Raw genomic sequence first — 22,590 nt, forward strand, 5'->3', positions numbered from 1 at the left:
TTTCCACTGTCTTTTGTGCCTGCAGCGCTCATGTTGGCTTGTTTTTTTGGTGTGACATGATGTTCACTGCTTGCCTTTCCAACCCCCATAAGATTGCCCATGGGTTCTAGAGAAAGGGCCAAAGGGTTTTGTGCTGTATATGGGTGGGCGTAGAGAGCAAATCATGTTTTACAGACTTACATTGCCTTTAACCCTACAGGTCTAGCAGCTTGGGTCGTGATTTACGTACCAATCTTGTGCATAAAGGCAAACCCAATTACTGTATATATAGCTGGAATCTCTCTGCATCGCACACCAGCTCCTTTCCTGCCAGAAAGGTAAACTAGGTTCTCCAGAAAACAATTAGACCTTCCAGGTCCCAGCTAAAGGCCATCACCCAGCTCACACAGCACCCAAACGCCTTGAATCCTCTTACAGCCTGTGGACTTATAGGAAGGTCAACCTATGAAATACTTTAAAACTATGCCTGGCCATGCCCTATGGAGGCAGGCACAACCACTAGGTGGTTGCCACTGAGCCCAACCACCAGTCCTGGTCCTAGAGTGAGACCCCGATGACAGCATGCATGCAAAGGATTATGAGATCAATTGATCTGAGGCATACTGTGCCTTGCCCTTCTTCTGTGATCATCTTGCCTTGGGTGACCCTACCAGGGGTGTGAGGCCCCTTGACAACTGAGCTCCTAGAATCAATGGGACACACAAACCCCTCCACCACAATAAGGTGGAAAATCTTGGAGGGGATCAATATCTAAAATAAATAATCTACTATCTCTTTGTATCAACACATATTTAGGCATTTTCTTCTTTATAAAACAGTCAATAAAAGTTGATATTATATTATAGAATTGCCTCACTCCCCCTTTTCAGTCCCAGGCCCATGTGACCCAGAGGACCTGATCGATGGAATCATCTTTGCAGCCAACTACCTGGGATCCACTCAACTGCTATCTGACAAGACACCTTCAAAGAATATCCGCATGATGCAGGCACAGGAGGCTTTGAGCCGCATCAAGGTGACACACTCACACACACACACACACACACACACACACACACACACACACACACACACACACACACACACACACACTCACACACACACAAACAACACCCATATATTCCAACCTACTTGTAAAGTTAAAGCAATTGTCTCTACTCCAGATGGCCCAGAAATTAGCACGGGACAAAAACAAGGTAAATTGATATCTTTTCTCTTTTGACATACTAAGTTAGTTCTAGTTAGTTAGTTAGTTAGTTCTTAGTACTTATACTAAGTTTATTAATCTAATTCAATTTCTAAGTTGATTTCATTACATTTGATGTAAACCCGTGAAACCAACATGATTAATTGTTGCCATGGTGTGAATAATTAAACTATTAAAAAAAAAAAAAAGTGGCAAGATAATAAAAGAGCATGCAAAGGCAGCTAAAAAAATGCATCCAAACTGGAGAATTTAACGTCTTTTTTTTTTTATTGGTTATGTGTCTGTGTGTTTGCATAGTCTCTCGACTGTGAGCAACAGCCCATGACGGAAGTTGACCTTTTCATTTCCACCCAAAGAATCAGAGTGTTGAACGCTGACTCCCAGGTATCGAGGAAAACTCATGCATAAACTGCAGGCTATGATGCCTGAAGTTTTGGTCAAAGATTTTTTCAGTTCTTGTTTAATTTTAGCTTTTGACCTTCCTGCCTCAAACATGTTGTATTCCTCCAACCCCCAGGGGACCATGATGGACCACCCTCTTCGCATCATATCCTACATTGCAGATATTGGGAACATTGTGGTTCTGATGGCACGACGCCGGATGCCTCGGTCTGATTCCCAGGAGAATGTTGAAACATCTGAACCGTGTCAAGACGACAAGCGCCAGTACAAGATGATATGTCATGTGTTTGAGTCTGAGGATGTAAGTCCAAAAAAGTCCAGTTTGTTCAACAATGCTGTATATTGCACTATAAGGTCATAGCGGTACGGAGGTTGAGAACTATAAATGGTCAACTTCAAGAGTGTTGCTACACACATTCTGATTGTCTGATTGAGGAATTTCCAAGTAAATTAGACAAATGATTGTATGAATTATGAAAAAAAAAATCCATAACACAAAACCACATCCCCCCACTCACTGCCTTAAAACAAACAATGAAAATATATCCCCTTTACATCATGTTAAAGACCATTAGAGACATCCACATTTTTTCTTCAAACGAATATTTGAATAGTGACTGATATAATAGCACATCTGGGGTTTGTCTGCAGAGTGTAAAGTAAAAATGGTAGTTAGGAGCTTTACTGGCTTTTACACTGAAGATTTTCAAAATCATGATCTCTTATCAAGCGGCACAGTTTGATACATGGTACACAATGAGATATTTCTTTTTTCCTTTGGACTCTCCAGGCCCAGCTAATTGCTCAGTCCATTGGACAGGCCTTCAGTGTGGCTTACCAGGAGTTCCTGCGTGCCAATGGCATCAATCCTGAGGACCTCAGCCAGAAGGAGTACAGTGACCTGCTTAACACTCAGGACATGTACAATGATGATCTTATCCACTTCTCCAAATCTGAGAATTGCAAAGATGTGAGATCCTACTGAAACTTGTTTTCTTACCAGTGTCCTATTCAAAATTCACATTGAAAGAAGCTTGAGTGTCAACAGTTAAATATGCGTGTAAGACCCAATTGTTCTAAAAGCCAAGGAACAACCTAGTCTAATTAATTGCACTCACACAGTCCACCACCTACGACATTTGTAGCATCAGCAACAATACATATATATGTATATATATATATATATATATATAATTTTATGTATCATATAATATATGTTTAATTTAAATTAAAAAAATTAAAGTTACTGTAACTGTGACTGTGAGTAACTCAAACTCTAACCTCTGCAAGGTGTTCGTGGAAAAGGCGAAGGGGGAGATTCTAGGTGTGGTTATTGTGGAGAGTGGGTGGGGCTCCATCCTGCCTACTGTTATTATCGCCAGCATGATGCATGCTGGGCCAGCAGAGCGATCTGGAAGACTGAATATCGGCGATCAGATCATGTCTATCAACGGTACAAGCCTGGTGGGGCTCCCTCTGTCTACTTGCCAGAGCATTATCAAGGTATAACATTTTTTGAGATATTACAGATTAGGATGTGAACCTGGATCCAGCTGCTTGGCTTTTAAAAAGAAGAAATACTACTTTAATTTTTTTTAAATGAGAATTTGATAACAGCAAAAAACTATATTATAAAGGCAGGCAGCATATTGAACGGTGATCACCAACATCAACCATTCTCCTTAAGAAGCCTAAAGAAGTGCAATTAGGTCTTGAAAGATGGAAAGTAAAATCATCATCAAGTCTCATCATGGTAATTGGACTTAAGGTAGGAATTCAGGGGACTCGCCTGAATTTAAATCCCTATAGATAATTGTTAGTCTAATGTTAGGTTCATTATCTTAAACAAAAGAAATCCATTATTCCAGTTGGGTTTAGGCTTGAGCAGGAGTTGCTATGGCCTGGTTTGACCTCTCCGAGTGAGTTGCAGGATGCAGACTGATCTGCAGGTATATGTGTGTTGATCTGTCTTGGGATGGATCTTAGCAGGGTGTTGTATGTAGTTGATTGGTTGTCGAAGACCCCTAGTCTGTTCTTTGAAGGTCTCACACACATATACCCACTATTCCATTTGCACTTCTTTCATTTTACACAATCTACACATTAACCTTACAATTACCTTTTGGGACCTATTTGCCAAGGGTGACCCTACCAGGGGCATAAAGCACATGACAACTGAGCTCCTTGGGCCAAACCCCAGCCCCATGATAAGGTGGCAGCTCGAGGAGAAGAAATAAAAAACTTGTCTGTGAAGATTCTCAGTCATCCAGATCATGGTGAATTCTTGTCAAAATGGTCTTGTATGAATTGTACTTGAATTTTTGAAAAAGCAACTTTTGTGGGATTACCTGGATCAGAATGTGAAAAGGCGAAGCTAAACAAAGGAATGAAACCTGTTGGAGCACATGAACTGAGGCTCATGTGGAAGTTACCGGGGCCTGGTTCTGGTAGATGATGATTCTGGTTTGGAGGATGCAGATGGGCCTGGTTTATGTGTGCAAATCTGTCTTGGTATTGATCCCACAAAGATGTAATATGTTTGTGGAAGGTTGTGTCTGAGGCACCCTCCTCTGTTCAAAGATTTTTTTTTGTTTTGACATAGATGGCTTTTTTGACTCCTCCCTCGGACAGAACACAGACATTGCTGTCTTTGACATTGCTTTGTCTTTGGCCCTGTGTTGGGCCATCCGTTTGTGCGGAGGTTGTTTGGTCTCTCCAATGTAGACGTCATCACAATCCTCGGTATCTTATGCCTGGGTGTTTTCCACTTGGGATGCATCAGTGTTTGTCTCGGGATGTTGAGGGGTTTGAAATATACCAGTATATGATGTTTGTTGAACACCCTACTGAGTTCCTCTAAAACACCGGAGTAATAAGAGAGGATATTTAGGGTTAAATCAGCATTTAATTCACCAGTCAATATATCGTATACAGAGCTCTGGGTCTGATCTTCTATTCCCTGACTAGCAACAAAGTGTGTCAGTTCACAAAGTCTGACTGCATTATAAAAACACTGGGTCAGGGAAGACTTTGGCAAAGAATGAAATCTGCAGTTGTAGGTGTCTTCTTCTCATTGGTCATTGACAGCTGTTATGTCTTCTCTCAGGATGTAGCTTCTGCAGATTGCCCCATCATTACCTGACTCCTTACATCTTTTCGGTTCCTCATAGCAGGGGGCTGCAACTTAAAGTTCATTATGTTCAAAGTGCTCACCTTCTCTATCTAAAGAGCCCTCAGTACTTAGTTGTTTGTCTTTCTTTATCATCTATGGAGTTGTTATACATTTCTCTACAATCGTGTTCTTTACTTGAGGCCTTCTGTTGCTGTCTATCTATGTCAAAACAAACAAAAAAAACGCAGAGGGGGGCTCAGACACACAACCTTTCACAAACTTATCACACCTTATTGGGATCAATACCAAGACAGATTTGCACACATAGACCAGGCCCATCTGCATCCTCCAAACCAGAATCATCATCCACCAGAACCAGGCCCTGGTAACTTCCACATGAGCCTCAGTTCATGTGCTCCAACAGGTTTCACTCTTTAGTTTAGCTTTACTTTTTCACATTCTGATCCAGATAATTCATGTCCAATTCAGGTTCACTTGCACAAAAGTTGCTCTTTTTCAGTTATATTTGGAAACTCCCCACAGGTCATTAGAACTGAGGAAGCTTCTCGGATGAGGGCTGAAATGTCTTCAATTGAAAAAAATTCAAGTCCAGTTGCCATGTAAAGAAGATTTCAACAAGAATAAACTCGTCAGTGTAAAGTCATCTTTCCCTTAAGCAACTTCTCACAAATCCTGGTGAAATATTGACTCTCACCAATAGGCCTTCTCTTTTATTTTTTGGGGCTTGCTTAATTATGTTTTGGGTGGTGATTTTCATGTTTTCAGGTGGTTTCTTATTTATTTTCATTGAATTATTTTTTGTTTTTATGTAGTTTGTTGTTCATTTGTAGAGAATTTCTCTATGACTACAAACATAAACTGTCTCCATGATGAAATGCTCTATTTTCCTCACACAGGGACTGAAGAACCAGTCTTGCATCAACCTGAATATCGTCAGGTGCCCCCCGGTGACAACTGTTATCATCAGACGTCCAGACCTCCGCTACCAGCTGGGATTTAGCGTCCAGAATGGCATTGTAGGTCATGAAATGTGATTGTGTTGCACTGCCTTTTTAGTTCATGCGATTTAATTATTCCTTTTTTCTTTTCAACAGATCTGCAGTCTCATGCGTGGAGGAATTGCTGAAAGGGGTGGGGTAAGGGTGGGTCACCGCATCATTGAGATCAACAGCCAGAGCGTGGTTGCCATGCCACATGAGAAAATAGTTCACATTCTGTCTAATGCTGTCGGAGAGGTGAGTTAAAGAAACACAAAATAGGCTGCATCTCATTTCAAAAACATCAGAGGTTTCATAAATTATTTGCTACCTGAGAAAGCAGTGCAATGACTGAACAGATTCTGTGAAGGCATCTGTGTATATGTCACATTGAAAAAGATAACATGCAAAACATTTTCTTTGTTTTGGAATGTATATGCACATTAAACAAATGTCATTCAAATGTCATTCATTAAAAATTGCTCCCCACAAATTGTATCTATGTCACTGAGTAGAGAGTAGAGAACTCATCCATCAATCCATCCATCCATTATCTATTATGTAATTATTAAATTTAAAACAGCAAAGACCATTTCCCCTGGGATTTTTTTTTTATATATAAAGTTATGTATTGTGTATATAATCAGAAAAAAATATTTGACAATTCAAGTGTCTTAATGAGCAGTATATTTAAACAACCGGTTCTCAATTTTCCAATGCTTTTTCCATTACTCCATCTCACGTTGTTTTCCAACATTATGATGTAATAAGGCAGGACACTTTTCAGCCGTATCTTTTCACTTTTTCTTGTTTTAAAACAGTCGAGCGTTGATAATGTATGTAGGGAGTTCTCCCTTTGGATTTTCCCTTTAGGGGTTGCCACAGCGAATCGACCTTCTCTATCTAACCCTTTTCTCTGTATCCTCCCTTCTCAAACCAACTACCTTCATATCTTCTCTCACTATGTCCATAAATCTTCTCTCTGGTATTCCTCAAGACCTCCAGCCTGGCAGCTCCAATTCCAGCATTAATCTACCAATGTATTCACTATCCCTCCTCTGCACATGACTGAACCATCTCAGTCTGGCTTCTCTGACCTTCTCTCCAAAACGGAACCTTAGCATCTTCTTCTCTGTGACCTCTAGCTATGTCTCCTGTCTTCTCATCAGTGTAACAGTTTCTAGGCCGCACAGCATCGCTGGTCTTGCCACTGTCTTGTATACCTTTCCTTTCAATTTGGCTGATAGTCTTCGATCCCAAAGTGTCCCCGGAGACTTTTCTCCATCCATTTAAAACTGCTTGAACCAGTCTCTTCACCTCTTTTCCGCACTCTCTTCTTGATCTCCACTCCCTGTAGCTCTACCGTTCCACCCAGGTTCCTCTTATTCACACACATATACTCTGTCTTGCTGTGACTAACCTTCATTCCTCTCCTTTCCAGCGCATACCTCCGGCTCTCAAGATTTTCCACAATCTGTTCTCTGCTCTCACTACAGATCACAATGTCAGCTGCAAACATAATGGTCCATGGAGATTCCTGTCACCCTGTCCATCACCACTGCAAACAAGAAGGGGCTCTGAGCTGATACCTGATGGAGTCCCACCTCCACCTTGATCTTCTCTGTCACCACTGTCTCACAGCTAGCATACATGTCTTGCACAAGTCTAAAATACTTCTCTGCCACTCCAGATTTTCTTATACATTACCAGAGTTCTTCTCTTGGCACCCTGTAATGCTTTTTCAAGGTCTACAAAACCACAATGCAGCTCCCTCTGGCCTTTTCTGTACCTCTCTATTAGAAATCTCAAAGCAGATACTACATCTGTAGTACTCTTTCTAGGCATGAAGCCATACTGCTGTTCACAAATGCTGACTTATGCCCTCATCAACTTTATCCCTCTATAGTTGCTGCAATTCTGCACATCCCCCTTATTCTTAAAAATGGGTACCATCACACCTCTTCTCCATTCTTCATGTATCTCCCTGTACTCCTGTTTGTTCTCTTCATTCATCTCAATGTCTCACTACTTCTTTGCTAACCTTACTCTGTATATACTCCTGCTCTTCCTCATTCCACCACCAAGTCTCCATATCTACTTTCCTTCCAGATGATACACCAAGTACTCTTCTACCTGTCTCCCTGATAACATTAGCTGTAGTTGTCCATTCATCTGGAAGCTCTCCTTGACCACCCAGAGCCTCTCTCAACTCCTCCTTGAAAACCATACAAACCTCCCTTTTCAGCATCCATCTTTTTGTCCTCCGCTCTGACCTTGTCCTCGTGATCTTCCTTGTCACCAGAGTCATCCTACAAACCACCATCCTATGCTGTCTTCTTACGCTCTCAGCTGCAACTACTTTGCAGTCACTGATCTCACAGGTTAACTCATCTATACAAGATGTAGTCTACCTGCGTGCTCCTACCTCCGCTCTTATAAGTTACCCTATGTTCCTGTCTTGTCTGGAAAAAAGTGTGCACTACAGCCATTTTCATCCTTTTTGCAAAGTCTACCACCATCTGTCCCTCTGCGTTCCTATCCTGTATACCAAATCTGCCCACCACTTCTTCATCTCCTCTATTGCCTGCACCAACATGTTCATGGAAGTCTCCACCATTTACCACTCTCATCTCTGGCTATATTCTGCATCACTTCATGTAGCTCATTCCAGAACTTCTCCTCCTCATCAAACTCACACCCCATCTGCGGGGCATATCCAACAACAACATTGCGCATGACACCTTCAATTTACAGTTTCAGACTCATAAATCTATCTGACATTCTTTTCACCTCCAGAATACCTCTCCTCACACTCCATTTCCCTTCTTGTACCATAGTAGTACAACTTAAAGCCTGCTCCTAAGCTTCTAGCCTTACTACCCCTCCACCTGGTCTCCTGGACACAGAGTATAACCACTTTCCTTCTCTGCACCATGTCTACCAACTCTCAACCTTTTCCTGTCATTGTCTCATTGTCCCAATATTCAAAGTCCCTACTCTCAGTCCCAGACTCTTGCCTTTCCTCTTCTCTCTCGGCTTCTGAACATGCCTTCCTTCTCTCCTTCTTTGCCCTACAATAGCTTAGTTTCCATTGGTACCCTGTAGGTCATTGGTACCAATGGCAGTTTTTGTTAACCCACGCCTCGACCGATCTGCTGTGATGTTGTTATTATAATTGATTCGCACGTTTGGTTTTGGCAAAATGTTTACAACGGATGCCCTACGTTACGCAACCCTCTGCATTTATCTGGGCTTGGGACCAGCTCAGGGTGACACGGTCCACGTCTCCCCGGGGCTGGCTCAGTGAGACACTGGCCCACCGCGCCCAGAGGCTGCATTATGTAGAGACTATGAACATTATGTGAAAACATGTCCAGCACATTCATTATAGATTCAGATGGAGGAATGTCACAAAATATTTATATCTGTATCTAGAGCTATATCTACTGTATATTTTGTATAATATATGATCAAATATTTATAATACCACAAGATAAAAATATTTAAAAGCGTTAACCAGCTTAACTATTTAATTTTCAAGTATTAATCGAATTGTACACAAGTTTTTTTTTTTAAACATATTCATACATTTTTCTGTATTTCTGGAAAGATTGTGTTATTCTATGATTACTTCTTGTCTAGTTCTTAAGTAGCCGGTTATTACCAACTCAGTGACAACATTTTTAGGAACTATTTCATACAATATAATTTTTTTGTGTTCACAAGCTGTGCTGCCTTTTGAAAAATGTTTATCTATGGTAAGACAATAAAATATTTGTAATATAATAAGAAAATAAGATTTAAAAGCATTCCCCACTTTTACTGGTCCATTAATCATTAACTTTGACATTATTTTACTTGCTTTTGTGTTACTGCCATTAACTTTTTAACCCTCAGTTAAGTATTTTCTCTCTTTTACAGTATCCACATAATGCCATAGAGCTTTCTTGTTTTGTGTTTTCACTGTGTTCAATAATTCAAGAAACAAATTACAAAAGAAGATTACAAAACAAATTACAGAGACAACACACCAATCTCTGAAATAAAAGACAGACTAAATTTAGTCTCAATTTATTCATAAACACCTGACAGGGAATCAAGATTTAGACAAGCATCTGATATTACAGAGGGAGAAGGCATGTTAACTGAAAAGTGTAAAGACAATGAACTGATGAGCAGCAAAGCAAGCTTTGGTACAAAGCACTACCAGTACTACTGTTTCAATGATCTTGGTGACTAAGAATCTTCACTTAAAACAATCACTGCAAAATAACAGACAAACGTGTGTCCATAATCCTGGGCTGAGTGCAGCTGTGAACTATCTGATCCTGCCCAACATACAAAGCAATCATCAGCAATCTTGCTCATTCTATCCCAAGAGATTTACCTTAATTAACTGCAATTTTTCTTCTGTTCCTGACTTAGATCCACATGAGAACGATGCCTGCAGCCATGTACCGTCTGTTGACCGCCCAGGAGCAGCCTGTTTACATTTAGAAATATTGAGCTTTGACCTCACAAACCCTTTAAACTTAGCCCTCCTACCCTGTCCATCTCTGGCTAGACCAGGAAGCTGTTGGCACATATTTTTTGTGTCCCCTGTAAACCCTATCCGTCTGCTCTAAAAATTATCTGGTTTGTTATTAGCACATCATTTTTTTTTTTTAATTATAATGACAGTTCTGTTCTGTTTTTGAAAGGATTATTGCACACAAGAATCTTAAATGCTCCCATAAACAGGTAGTAAGGTGAAGGTTTCTGAGTGAAAACACGGACATGCCCTGCTGCTGCCCTTGTCTTGTTCTTTCAGCTTTCAATAGCCCATTTGCGGTTTGAAAACATGTTTGGTTTGTGTGTTTGTTTTTTGGATACATTACATTGAACCAAGCTTGATTTTGCTCCAGTTATAGCGGTCTCTTGATTATAGGTTGCTGTTTATTGGCCACCATTGAGCTGTTCCCAATAAGAGTATTTTTGTGTGTCTAGTCAACTGTATATACCAAATGTGGGTCCAGATGCACCACCTGGCGCAAAGCCTAGTTTCATAATACTGAGGCCGTAGCTTGTCTGTCATACTTTTTTACTTCTTTGTTTCTCTATCACTACTTTTTCTCATAATTATGTTAGGGTTCCACTATGGCTGCACAATATTAGCTGTGTAGAGTTGGAGAAAACACCCCCTGTTTACAATTAAGCTTACTGAAGGTCAGTAAGCACACCAGTGATTCTGTCAATGCAAGAAACCCATAATTTTACATGTAGTTTAACAGATTACAAAGACAATATAGAGGGAGGTAGCACCATCAGAGTCCTCCATTGATACAGTACTGGAATAATTTTATAGCTATTTGGCTTTACAGAGCAGATTAGTGTAATGAAACCCAAATTACTGTAAAATAAATACACAACATGGTAAAAAGATAGAAAAAATGTGAATTTACTCTTAAGCAAAGTTAGCAGCCTGTCAAATTTTTCTCAGAAAATGAAGCAGACATGATAAAAGTTTTAGGTCTCTAGTAGCAGGTTCCTGCTAATCTAGTGACAGTTATTTCAGAAGCATGCTTTACAATAAGATATAGTCCTTTTGTGTTTACAAGTTGTGTTGCCTTCTGAAAAATGCTTGTGTAGGACCAGATTTTGATGTTGAAGCATTTTTGTTTCAGAACTCATACTAGGTTTTTTGGATGTCCTAACTTGAGATCAAGGTATCTTTGTTGTCAATATACCTAGCATCATGCTAGGTATATTGACCATGCTAGTAGCATGGCTCATCTAAAGCAGCCTCTTTGTTACTCAAAATGCTGCTGCAACCCAACTTAGGTGTCTTGTAAGTATTCTGCCTAGTGGCAAAACAGGCATATGTGCACTTTACTGGTGAGTAATGAAATAGACAACATAGGTATAGGGAGATTGTCAGGAACTGCTCAATAAATTAAAAACATCAAATGTAATAAAGCGCTTTCATTTGAAATCTGAGGAATAGCAGCAAAATGTTGACTCATTCTGATGTGTTCAGTGTTGTGCTAATGTACATTTCGATGCATGAACAGCAAAACAAATCGGTGACTTAGAGTTTTAGAATCATGTGATTTGGGTGATTTTATATATATATATATATATATGTATATATATATATATGATATATGTGTGTATATATAATGTATATATGTATATATATACATATATGTATAGATACAAATATGTATATATATGCATATATACATATATCTATACATACGTATCTATACATATACGTATATTATATATATATACATATGTGTATATATACACGTATATATATATATATGTGTGTGTGTGTGTGTGTGTGTGTGTGTGTGTGTGTGTGGTATATAATAAAATATATACATACATACACACACACACAAACACATTAGCTTTCAAAATTAAGTGTGCTTTTAACCACTGTAATGAGATGGACCCATATATCATTGTCCTTGTTACCAGAGACCTGATGAAAGTTTCTTTTTTATTCTGGAGCAATAATGATAACATGTTTGCTGTTACCCTTAAAAATTTTCACATGAAGGAATAACAGATGGTTTCCTTCATCATCCACCCCTTCAATGAAAAATGCCATACAGCTGGAGGTTTGAGGAAAAAAGGTTATCCATCCAAATACATAATAAATTGTCTTTGACAAAAACAAACAAAAAAAAAGTGTTTCCCACAAAGGAAATGCAATTTTCTCATAATTACAAAGTCACTAGTATTAAACTGATCAGAAAAACTGTTTGTTAGTTTTTATCCATTGAATAAGATAATATAAAGTCTAAGAAACCATATTGTCATGGTATCATTATTATTGATAGTTTGTAATTGAAAGCCACACGTAATGTTTTCCTATTTAAGCCAGATAAATTAGACCCATAGTAAAAACTACAAAGTAGTCCTTTCTCATCGTGTAAAATGTAGTGTAAAATATAATTATTTTTATCAAGTTTCTAACATTTCACAAATTCAGCCTTCACAATTCTACACTGAGTGAAAAAATACATAATACAATTGAGGAAAAATATAGAGTTGTTCTACTTAGCATCTTTGTTGATAACAGCAAAAATTAACTCTTTCGGCTAATCAAAGTGTGAACAAAGCCAAAACAGATAAATAACTTGTAAAAAAGTGTTAGCTATCATGCAGAATCTCGAGGGCTTCTCTTTGCATCATCTTTGACATTCCTAAACTTCCCTTCTACATTTGAAGTCACTTCAGTGGAAATAGTTTTCACAACAGCACCTTTCATTATTGTAAATGCTCAACAATATCTCATGACTCTGGCCTGAAGCAATATATTTCTGACTTCCTTTTTTTTGAACATTTATAAGAACAAGTTCCTTGACAGAGTCACACACATTCTTACAAAACCTCATGACAAGATACACATTATACAATATTCTTTATAGGTATAATTATTTCTACCATTCATTAAGCAATTCACTTATTTCCTCAATAGCAAGCGAAAGAAAAAAAACAAAAAAACAAAAATACAACAAAGAGTAAAAAACAAAAACAAACAAACAAAAAAAACAACATCTAGCTCAGACAAATAGAGATAATATCCTAAACTCTCCACATATTTTTTGATGGGTGCCCATTTGTCAAGATATAGGTCTGTCTGAAGTCATAGGTTTGCTGTTATGTGTTTATGTGTAACATCCTTATGCCTTTGACGCCACTGGTCCAGGGTAAGTGGGTGGGGTTTGAGCCAGTTTACTGTGATCATTTAATGTGCAATTAATAGAAGAACTCTGAGCAAAAACACCTGTTTTTTCCTTAAATCACTTGTTGATGCTGTACCCATAATAAATTGCTGTGGATCAATTGGTCTGTTTAATTTTAAAATCTCACTTTTTTGTTTCTTTTACCTCTTCCCAGAATTTCATCAGTTTAAGGCAGTCCCAGAAAATGTGGGAAGAGTCCCCCGTTATGCCACAGCCCCTCCAACACAGGGGGGAACAGTTACTATCATAAGAAGCTATTATCAAGGGAGTTTTAAAATACCTTATTTGTAACAAAGCAACACATTTTTTTTTACTGAACAATGCTCTATATGCACCCATCTTGTCTCCATATCTAGTTTTATCCATGAGAACAATTTTCCAAGTTGTGCTGCTAAGTGGTAACTTCGGAAATGTGGCAAGGCTAATCTGCCCTTATCTCTGGGTGCACAGAGTATTTTCAATCTCACTCTAGGCCTCTTGTTCTGCCATATATATTTGGAAATCAGCTTATCCAGTTATGTAGAGGTAGATACAGTAACAGTGAACATTCTAGGCAGGACATTCATCCTGATCCTTTCTATCCTCCCTACTAAGGACAGAGGAAGCACCTCCCATGTCATTTTGATCTGAGAAATTAGTTTACCATAATTTGCCTTATATAACTGACTTGTGTCGCGTGTGAGAATAATTCCTAGGTATTTAAAGGCCCGTTTTGACCACTTTAATTTCATCTGTCTGTCCAAGCACATTGGCCAGCATCCTGTTATCATCATTGCTTCTGATTTCCCCTCATTCACCTTGTACCCTGACACCTCCCCATAGTCCCTCAAGCATTGCATAAGGGCCGGTATAGATGACTGAGGATTTCTTATAAAAAAAGAATGTCATCCGTGAACGAGATTTTGTGCATCTCCCCTCCTTCATCTACTATTCCCTCGATCTGATCGTTTGTCCTTATCAATTCAGCAAGCGGTTCAATACACAATGCGAACAATATAGGCGAGATTGGGTTCCCCTGCCTAACTCCTTTTTTAAGATAAAAAAATTTGGGAGCAGTACCCATTCACCCTGACCCTTGAAATAGGGTCTTTATTCAGTGCTTCAATCCATTTTATAAATGTCAAATTAAATCCCATTTGTTCGATAGTGAATTTCAGATATGTCCAGTCCACCCTGTCTAACGCCTTCTCAGCATCTAGACTGAGAAGCATTGACGGGTGAACTGAATGTCTTTCCACTGATTGAACATTTAAAGCTCTTCTAATATTATTTGCTCCTTGTCGACCTGGTATGAAACGGTCTGGTCTGGGCTAATCAATTTACCTAAGTACTTCTGCCTTCTGTTTGCTAATATGCCACTAATAATCTTTACGTCATTCCCCAACAAACTGATCGGTCTATAGGCACCACAATCTAATGGATCTTTCCCCTCCTTGTGTATAACCGTTATTACTGCCTCAGACCAGCTCTTAGGTGGGCCATTTTCCTGTAAGGCATAATTGAAGATCTGACAAAGTTTTGGCACAAGCTCCTCTCCAAAGGCCTTATAAGATTTACCTGGTAGACCATCTGTGCCAGGGGATTTGTTGTATTCTAATGACTTAATAACGTCTTGTATCTCGTTTTCTCGGATAGGAGCTATTAATTCGCCCGCCTCGGATGCAGAGTTTTCTTAAATTAAGATTTTTGAATATATCTTCTAATTCTTGTGTTTCTCCTGATGTATCCTAAAGATTTTTATAGTAAGTTTGGGATGCCTCAGCTATCTTTTCTGGGTGGGAGACCTTGGTCAAAGAGGAGGGGTGTTTTATCTTAGGGACAATGCAGCTTGATTGTTGTTTCCTCAGTTGAAAGGCAAGTAGCCGGCTCGCCCGATTTCCCTTTTCATAGTACCTTTGGCTTGTGTACCGAAGCGCTCCCTCTGCTTTTCGAGTGAGAAGTTCATCCAAGGAGGTTATATTTCTGACTTTCTGTTCTATAATCTATAATTTGTAAAAAAATTGTATTTCCCTTCAGTCACCCATGTATGCCATGGTGACCTTTTATATTACAGGAGCATGCAAGTCTGAAAATCTCTGGTCTGCTATCATTTCATGGTTTATCGTTGTTTATCTCTTACTTTACATTAAAATGTTTTTTTTTTTTTTTCATGTTTTGGAGTTTTCCCCCATTGCTTGGAGTTTTCGCTTATCCCCAGAAAGAAAATTGATTGCTTGATTTGCATTTACCCCATAACCTCCAATATAAGTTTTCCTTGCATAGTAAGAGTGTATGAAACTAAGGAAAAAAAATTTGCGAGTTGTGATGAATAATGAAAATTGATGAATAATTACTTCCAATCATTATTAATTATTTAGTATAAATTAAGAATTTGTAGGGATATTTGAAAACAATTTCATCTTTAGGAATGATTATTTTTCGCTCCAAATTGTTTTACTAGCAATTTTATTGAACAAATTAATTTTCTCATTCTTTTCTTTTTTCAAAACAGCTGATTTATTTTGAAGTTGCTCCAATTAAATAGGCCATCAAAGAAGGTTAGATTGTGGTGGTGCTGCTGACCCCCACATTATTATAAACTTTACCATTTTAAGAAACTTGTCTGTATTTGAAGTTCAAGTCAGAGATTAAAAAAATGTTGCATTTTAAGGAAAAAATACCCTCAAATAAAATATGAAATGACTTGAGTGAGATAGGTTTACTTAAGTAGTCTAGACTTTCCAGGCCCCCCCCCATTTCAAATTCTCATCTTTGTCATCTAATTTTTCTCATCAAAGGTTGCAGCAGAACACAATGCCCTCTGTAAATTCAAAACCCATTGCTTTTTCCACAAGACTGCATGATCAATCTCATTGTGGCCTTATTGCAAAAAGACCATTTATTATCCAAAAAACAAAAAACAAGTGTAATGTCCAATATTTTGGAAGTGGGCTTTTTTTTTTGCCACACTATGTTATTCCTCTCCTATGGGTGTGAGTGACTGAGTGTGCATGTGACTGAGGTATGATTTCAGCCAATGCCATAGTTATACACTTGATATGTAAAACACTTTCATATGATAAAGATATAAAGAAAAGATGTGTAAGAGTATTTATACCTTAATGGCAGTTCCATTGTCCTTGGCTTGTAAGCAGCTAGAAGACATTAAATCTCTTTAGGTGTTTGGAATGTATATAAGACTGTGTCGAATAGTGTTCGGGTATACAGCTAGAGCACAACGTGTTTTAAGGAGTGTGTGAGGTTTTTTCTTTCCTGCTATGTCAGGGACTTTAGGCTAGCTTCACACACTGAAGCTAACTTTGGTAATGAGCGCTTGAAGTTGGTATCAGTCAGCATGGTCGACCAACAAATACTTTCAAGTGCGCTCATTCTGAATGTAACTGAAATGCTATCTCTCAATGTGTTTAGAGACTAAGTAACAGCAAGAAGAAAATCTAGCCAGCTTTTTGTGTGATGGTTAAGCTGACAGAGCTACAAAGCAAGAATATTTGTAACAATATTTACAATAATAAATGATTTGCTGAATGATTTGGACTTTGTCTGTGCTTTGTAAGAGCATGAACAATATATTTGAAGAATCTGAGTGGATTTATCTGACTTCCTGTTAATAGAGAAAGATATGAAGGTTTTTTTTTTTGTTTTCTGTTAGTTTTGTATTAGTTTTTCCACATATTATCACCATATTATTATCTTTTATTTAACCAGGTAACTGGTTTATATGTGTTCATTAAATTTATAGTCATAAAAGTAGCTCTCATTGGTGCAATTTAATTTGGTGACCAAACTTTAATTATTTGTTGTCACAAGATAGATATTTTTGTTTGTTCCCTTGTTTTTGTGAATATAGGGTGTATGAATTATATTGTGCCAATTCACAACAAAAGAAAGTTCAGTTCATGAAGAAAAGAAGCCTCTCTGAGGGAGATGAAACCTCATCGGTGAAAAATCCAGTTGCCACGAGAAGATATGACAACCTTGACCTGTGTGACTGAGAACCCAGTTGTTTCGAACTTTTATGCATAATCCACAGTGAAAATTCTTGCTTTTCATGTTTGTTTGTTTTTTCTGGGTTCCTCCATTTTCTGTATTTTCCATGTCAATTCAGTGGCAATGGCAAACAGGGCTCAAACCCAAACACGAGCATGGCATGAGTGGACATGCCAAAGGAGGCGTTAGGGAGTCTACTGATAACTTTTTCAGTCATTTATCACTCCACATAAAAATATTGGTTGTACTGACTTTTCCTCTATTAGTGGTATACTATATATATATATATATATATATATATATAAAACTTTTATATACTATATATTACTTATATAGATATTATCTATATATTAGGATGGGACAAGTCAGGAAGGAGAGCCTACTCCAAATGGAGAAGTTCTAGTATCTCTGTCTTTTTCTCAAGTGAAAAAAAGAGGGGGAGATCAACAAGCGGCTCAACAAAGCGTCAGCAAAATATCTAAACGGATATAGTCAGACTCAGCCTTGTGCACTAACTCAGGCTCCATACCCGCCAGAGTGGTAACATTCCATATTCCTAGAGCCAGCTTCTGGAGATCGGAGCGCCAAGGTCCCCCTGCTCTGGCCACCACCAAGCTCACATCGCACCAGACCCTCATGGCCCCTCCTTTGGGTGGGGGATCCAAGGTAAGGGAGACCCATGTTGTCCTTTCAGGCTGAGCCCTTGTGAACCACATTGGTGCAGCCCTGGCTAGCAGGCACTCATCATTGAGCCCTGCCCCTGGGCCTAGCTCTGGAGAGGGTCTCCAGTGACCTATGTCCTGGCTCGGGACAACCAGGTCCAGTTGTCTTTTCTTCATAGGGGTCTTCTTGAGCTATGCTTCATCTGGTCAAGACATTGCATTTAAGTTTACATTTTACATAATACAATAACTTTTTTAGAGTTTGGGCTGTATAACATAAGATTCAAGATTTAAAGTGTATATATTTATGTGCACATCCTGGAAACGTGTTTCTCTGTACAATCAAATTCTTAACTGAGGTCTGCAGTGAAGCCAGATAGGTAGTAATAAATACATAATTCAAATACTGTTGCAGAAAGATATAAACAGTTCAGAGAAATGCAAATAGTGTGGGGAAATGCGAATAGTGCACAGATATGTAAACACTATAAGCAGAATGTGCAAGTTGAAAGAAAGAGTGCTAAATAAAATGAAAACAGTTGTGTTCCCACAATATGCAAATTGAGAAAGTGCAGATTATATGATTATTATTTTGTATGGCAAGTGTAATGGTTGTAATGCAGCCTCAGGGCGGCACTGGCCCGTGTCTCCCCAAGCCTGCCATGGGGCGGCACGGAGCAGTGTCTCCCTGTTCCGGTTCCAAGCCTGGATAAATGCAGAGAGTTGCGTCAGGAAGGGCATCCGGCGTAAAACTTTTGCCAAAACCAAACATGCGAGTCAACCATAACCATATCATACCAGATCGGTCATGGTAACGACCGCCATTGATACTGATGACCTACAGGGTACGAATGGAAATTGGGCTACTGTGGGTCCAACAACAAGAACTAGAAGAAGAGAGAGAGGAGGAAAGGAAAAGGTAGAGAGTTGGTAGACATGGTGCAGAGAAGCAAGGTGGATATACTGTGTGTCCAGGAGACCAGGTGGAACGGTAGTAAAGCTTAGGAGCAGGCTTTAAGTTGTACTATTTTGGTACTGACAAGAAGAGAAATGGAGTAGGAGTTATCTTGAAGGAGGAGTTTGTTAGGAACGTCCTAGAGGTGAAAAGAATGGCAGATAGACTTATGAGTCTGAAACTGTAAATTGAAGGTGTGATGCTCAATGTTGTTAGTGGCTAAGCCTCTCAGGTGGGATGTGAATCTGAAGAGAAGGAGAAGTTCTGGAATGAGTTAGATAAAGTGATGCAGAATATTCCCAGAAATGAGAGAGTGGTAATTGTTGCAGACTTCAATGAACATGTTGGTGAAAGCAATAGAGGGGATGAAGAAGTGATGGGCAGATTTGGTATCCAGGATAGGAATGCAGAGGCACAGATGGTGGTAGATTTTGCAAATAGGATGGAAATGGCTGTAGTGAACACCTTTTTCTATAAAAAACAGGAACATAGGGTAACTCATAAGAGCGGAGGTTGGAGCACGCAGGTAGACTGTATCTTGTATAGACGAGGTAACCTGAAAGAGATCAATGACTGCAAAGTAGTCGTAGGCGAGACTGTAGCCAGACAGCATAGGATGTTGATTTGTAGGATGACTCTGGTGACAAAGAAGATGAAGAGGACAAAATCAGAGCAGAGGACAAAGTGGTAGAAGCTGAAAAGGGAGGAGTGTTGTATGACAGACAGGTAGAAGAGTACTTGGTGTGTCATCTGGAAGGAAGGTAGATAAGGAGACTTGGTGGTGGAATGAGGAAGTGCAGGGGTACATACAGAGAAAGCGGTTATCAAAGAAGAAGTCGGATACTGAGAGGACTGAAGAGAACAGACAGGAGTTCAAGGAGATGCAGCGAAAGGTAAAGATAGAGGTAGCAAAGGCAAAACAAAGGGCTTGATGACTTGTATGCTCGGTTGGATAGTAAGGAGGGTGAGAATGATCTATACAGGTTGGCAAAACAGAGAGATAAAGATGGGAAGGTTGTACAACAGGTCCGGGTGATTAAGGACAGAGAGGGAAATGTATTGACAGATGCTAGAAGAGTGATGGGAAGGTGGAAAGAGTACCTTGAAGAGCTGATGAATGTGGAAAATGAAAGAGAGGCAAGGGTAGAAGAGGTGACTATTGTAGACCACAAAGTAGCACAAATTAGTAAAAGTGAAGTAAGGAAGGCACTGAAGAGGATGAAGAGTGGAAAAGCGGTTGGTCATGATGATATACCTGTGGAGGTGTGGAAGTGTCTAGGAGAGGCAGCGGTAGATTTTCTGACTAGATTCTTCAACAGGATCTTAGAGAGTGAGAAGATGCCTGAAGAATGGAGACGAAGTATGATGCTGCCTATTTTTAAAAATAAAGGGGGTGTGCAGAATTGTGGCAACTATAGAGGGATAAAGTTTATGAGCCATACAATAAAGTTATGGGAAAGAGTAGTGGAAACTAGACTCAGAGCAGAAGTCAGCATTTGTGAACAGCAGTAAGGCTTCATGCCTAGGAAGAGTATTACAGATGCAGTATTTGCGTTGAGAATGCTAATAGAAAAGTACAGAGAAGGCCAGAGGGAGCTGCATTGTGTTTTTGTAGACCAAGAAAAGGCATATGACAGGTTGCCAAGAGAGAAGTTCTGGTATTGTATGAGGAAGTCTGGAGTGGCAGAGAAGTATGTTAGACTGGTGCAGGACATGTATGCTAGCTGTGAGACACTGGTACGGTGTGCTGTAGGGGTAACAGAGAAGTTCAAGGTGGAGGTGGGACTCCATCAGGGATCAGCTCTGAGCCCCTTCTTGTTCGCAATGGTGATGGATAGGCTGACAGATGAGGTTAGACATGAATCCCCATGGACCATGATGTTTGCGGATGACAGTGTGATCTGTAGTGAGAGCAGACAACAGGTAGAGGAAAATCTAGAGAGGTGGAGGTATGCTCTGGAAAGGAGAGGGATGAAAGTTAGTCGCAGCAAGACAGAATATATGTGGGTGAATGATGGGAACTCAGGTGGAACGGTGAGGCTACAGGGAGTGGAGATCAAGAAGCTGGAGGATTTCAGGTACTTCGGGTCAACAGTCCAGAGCAACGGAGAGTGCGGAAAGGAGGTGAAGAGACGGGTCCAAGCAGGTTGGAATGGGTGGAGAAAAGTGTCAGGGGTACTATGTGTTAGAAGACTTTCAGCCAGAATAAAAGGAAAGGTGTACAAGACAGTGGTGAGACCAGCGATGATGTATGGACTAGAAACTGTTACAATGACCAAAAGACAGCAGGCAGAACTAGAGGTTGCAGAGATGAAGATGTTGAGGTTCTCTTTGGGAGTGACCAGGATGGATAGGATCAGGAATGAGTCTATCAGAGGGACGGCACATGTTCGATGTTTTGGAGAGAAGGTCAGAGAAGCCAGACTGAGATGGTTTGGTCATGTACAGAGAAGGGATATAGAATATATTGGTAGACGGATGCTGGAATTGGAGCTGCCAGGCAAGAGGTCTTGAGGAAGACCAAAGAGAAGATTTATGGACGTAGTAAGAGAGGATATGAAGGTAGTTGGTGTGAGAGAGGAGGATACAGAGAATAGGGTTAGATGGAGAAAGTTGACTCGCTGTGGCGACCCCTGACGGGAAAAAGCTGAAAGAAGAAGAAGAAGAAGAAGAAGAAGAAGAAGAAGAAGAAGAAGAAGAAGAAGAAGAAGAAGAAGAAGAAGAAGAAGAAGAAGAAGAAGAAGAAGAAGAAGAAGAAGAAGAAGAAGAAGAAGAAGAAGAAGAAGAAGAAGAAGAAGAAGAAGAAGAAGAAGAAGTTACATCTTTGTTTCTAGTGTGTGCTGCACATTTGCACACCACTATTTGTTTTGGTAGTTGTACTGCACCTAATATATTAGTGAGCAAATCAGCATGTGTTACGGGCTTGCCTGTTGAGTTATTCATTCCTCAATTGTGCCAATATTGCGCAAATGTATGTAGTGGCATAATTATATTGGCTGTCTGTATATATGGTTACTGTTCGTTTTGTCATTAGTTTACAGGCTTCTGTTAGAGCTATTAATTCTGCAGCTTGTGCTGAGTAATGTGGTGGTAATTTTCCAGCTGTCAGGATTTCTTTTTGTGTTACCACAGCGTATCCTGTTTGAGTTTTTCCAAATTCATCCTATTTAGAGGACCTGTCCACAAACAGGGTTACTCCTGTTGATAGTGGTTGGTCTTTTAAATCAGGCCTGCTTTTGGCTGACCTTTCAGCCAAATCCTGACAATCATGTCTTGTTCCATCCTCAGGTAATGGTAATAGGGTAGCTGGATTTAAGATCATGCACCGTTCTATCATCAAATGTGGTTGCGACAATAAGGTGGACATACACGACAGATGTCTCGCTGGAGACATAAATGTGATATTAGTTTGCAATAGTAAGGCAGATATTGCATGTGGTACCTTAACTTCTATTGCTAGTGAAGCAGCTACCAAAGCTCACACACAGTGTGGTAGAGCGCAGGCAACACTATCTAATTTAGAGTAGA

The 22,590-nt window shown here is 39.5% G+C and overlaps 1 protein-coding gene across 1 annotated transcript in view; it reads left to right on the forward strand.

Moving 5' to 3' along the window:
* Nucleotides 1-16,984, forward strand: part of apba1a (amyloid beta (A4) precursor protein-binding, family A, member 1a) — a 56,138-nt gene extending 39,154 nt beyond the window's left edge. The window contains exons 6-14 of the mRNA XM_086173404.1: nucleotides 870-1,015; nucleotides 1,164-1,196; nucleotides 1,505-1,591; nucleotides 1,725-1,910; nucleotides 2,400-2,579; nucleotides 2,900-3,112; nucleotides 5,639-5,758; nucleotides 5,837-5,977; nucleotides 10,145-16,984. Coding sequence (XP_086029530.1) covers nucleotides 870-1,015; nucleotides 1,164-1,196; nucleotides 1,505-1,591; nucleotides 1,725-1,910; nucleotides 2,400-2,579; nucleotides 2,900-3,112; nucleotides 5,639-5,758; nucleotides 5,837-5,977; nucleotides 10,145-10,216 — 1,178 coding nt within the window. The 3' untranslated portion in view covers nucleotides 10,217-16,984. The remainder of the gene's footprint in view (nucleotides 1-869; nucleotides 1,016-1,163; nucleotides 1,197-1,504; nucleotides 1,592-1,724; nucleotides 1,911-2,399; nucleotides 2,580-2,899; nucleotides 3,113-5,638; nucleotides 5,759-5,836; nucleotides 5,978-10,144) is intronic.
* Nucleotides 16,985-22,590: the final 5,606 nt, after the last annotated feature.

The sequence above is a fragment of the Fistularia commersonii genome, chromosome 26 (genome assembly GCF_037954325.1).
Source record: "Fistularia commersonii isolate RoL2024-O1a breed Wild chromosome 26, RoL_Fcom_v1.0, whole genome shotgun sequence".
NCBI classification, from domain to species: domain Eukaryota; kingdom Metazoa; phylum Chordata; class Actinopteri; order Syngnathiformes; family Fistulariidae; genus Fistularia; species Fistularia commersonii.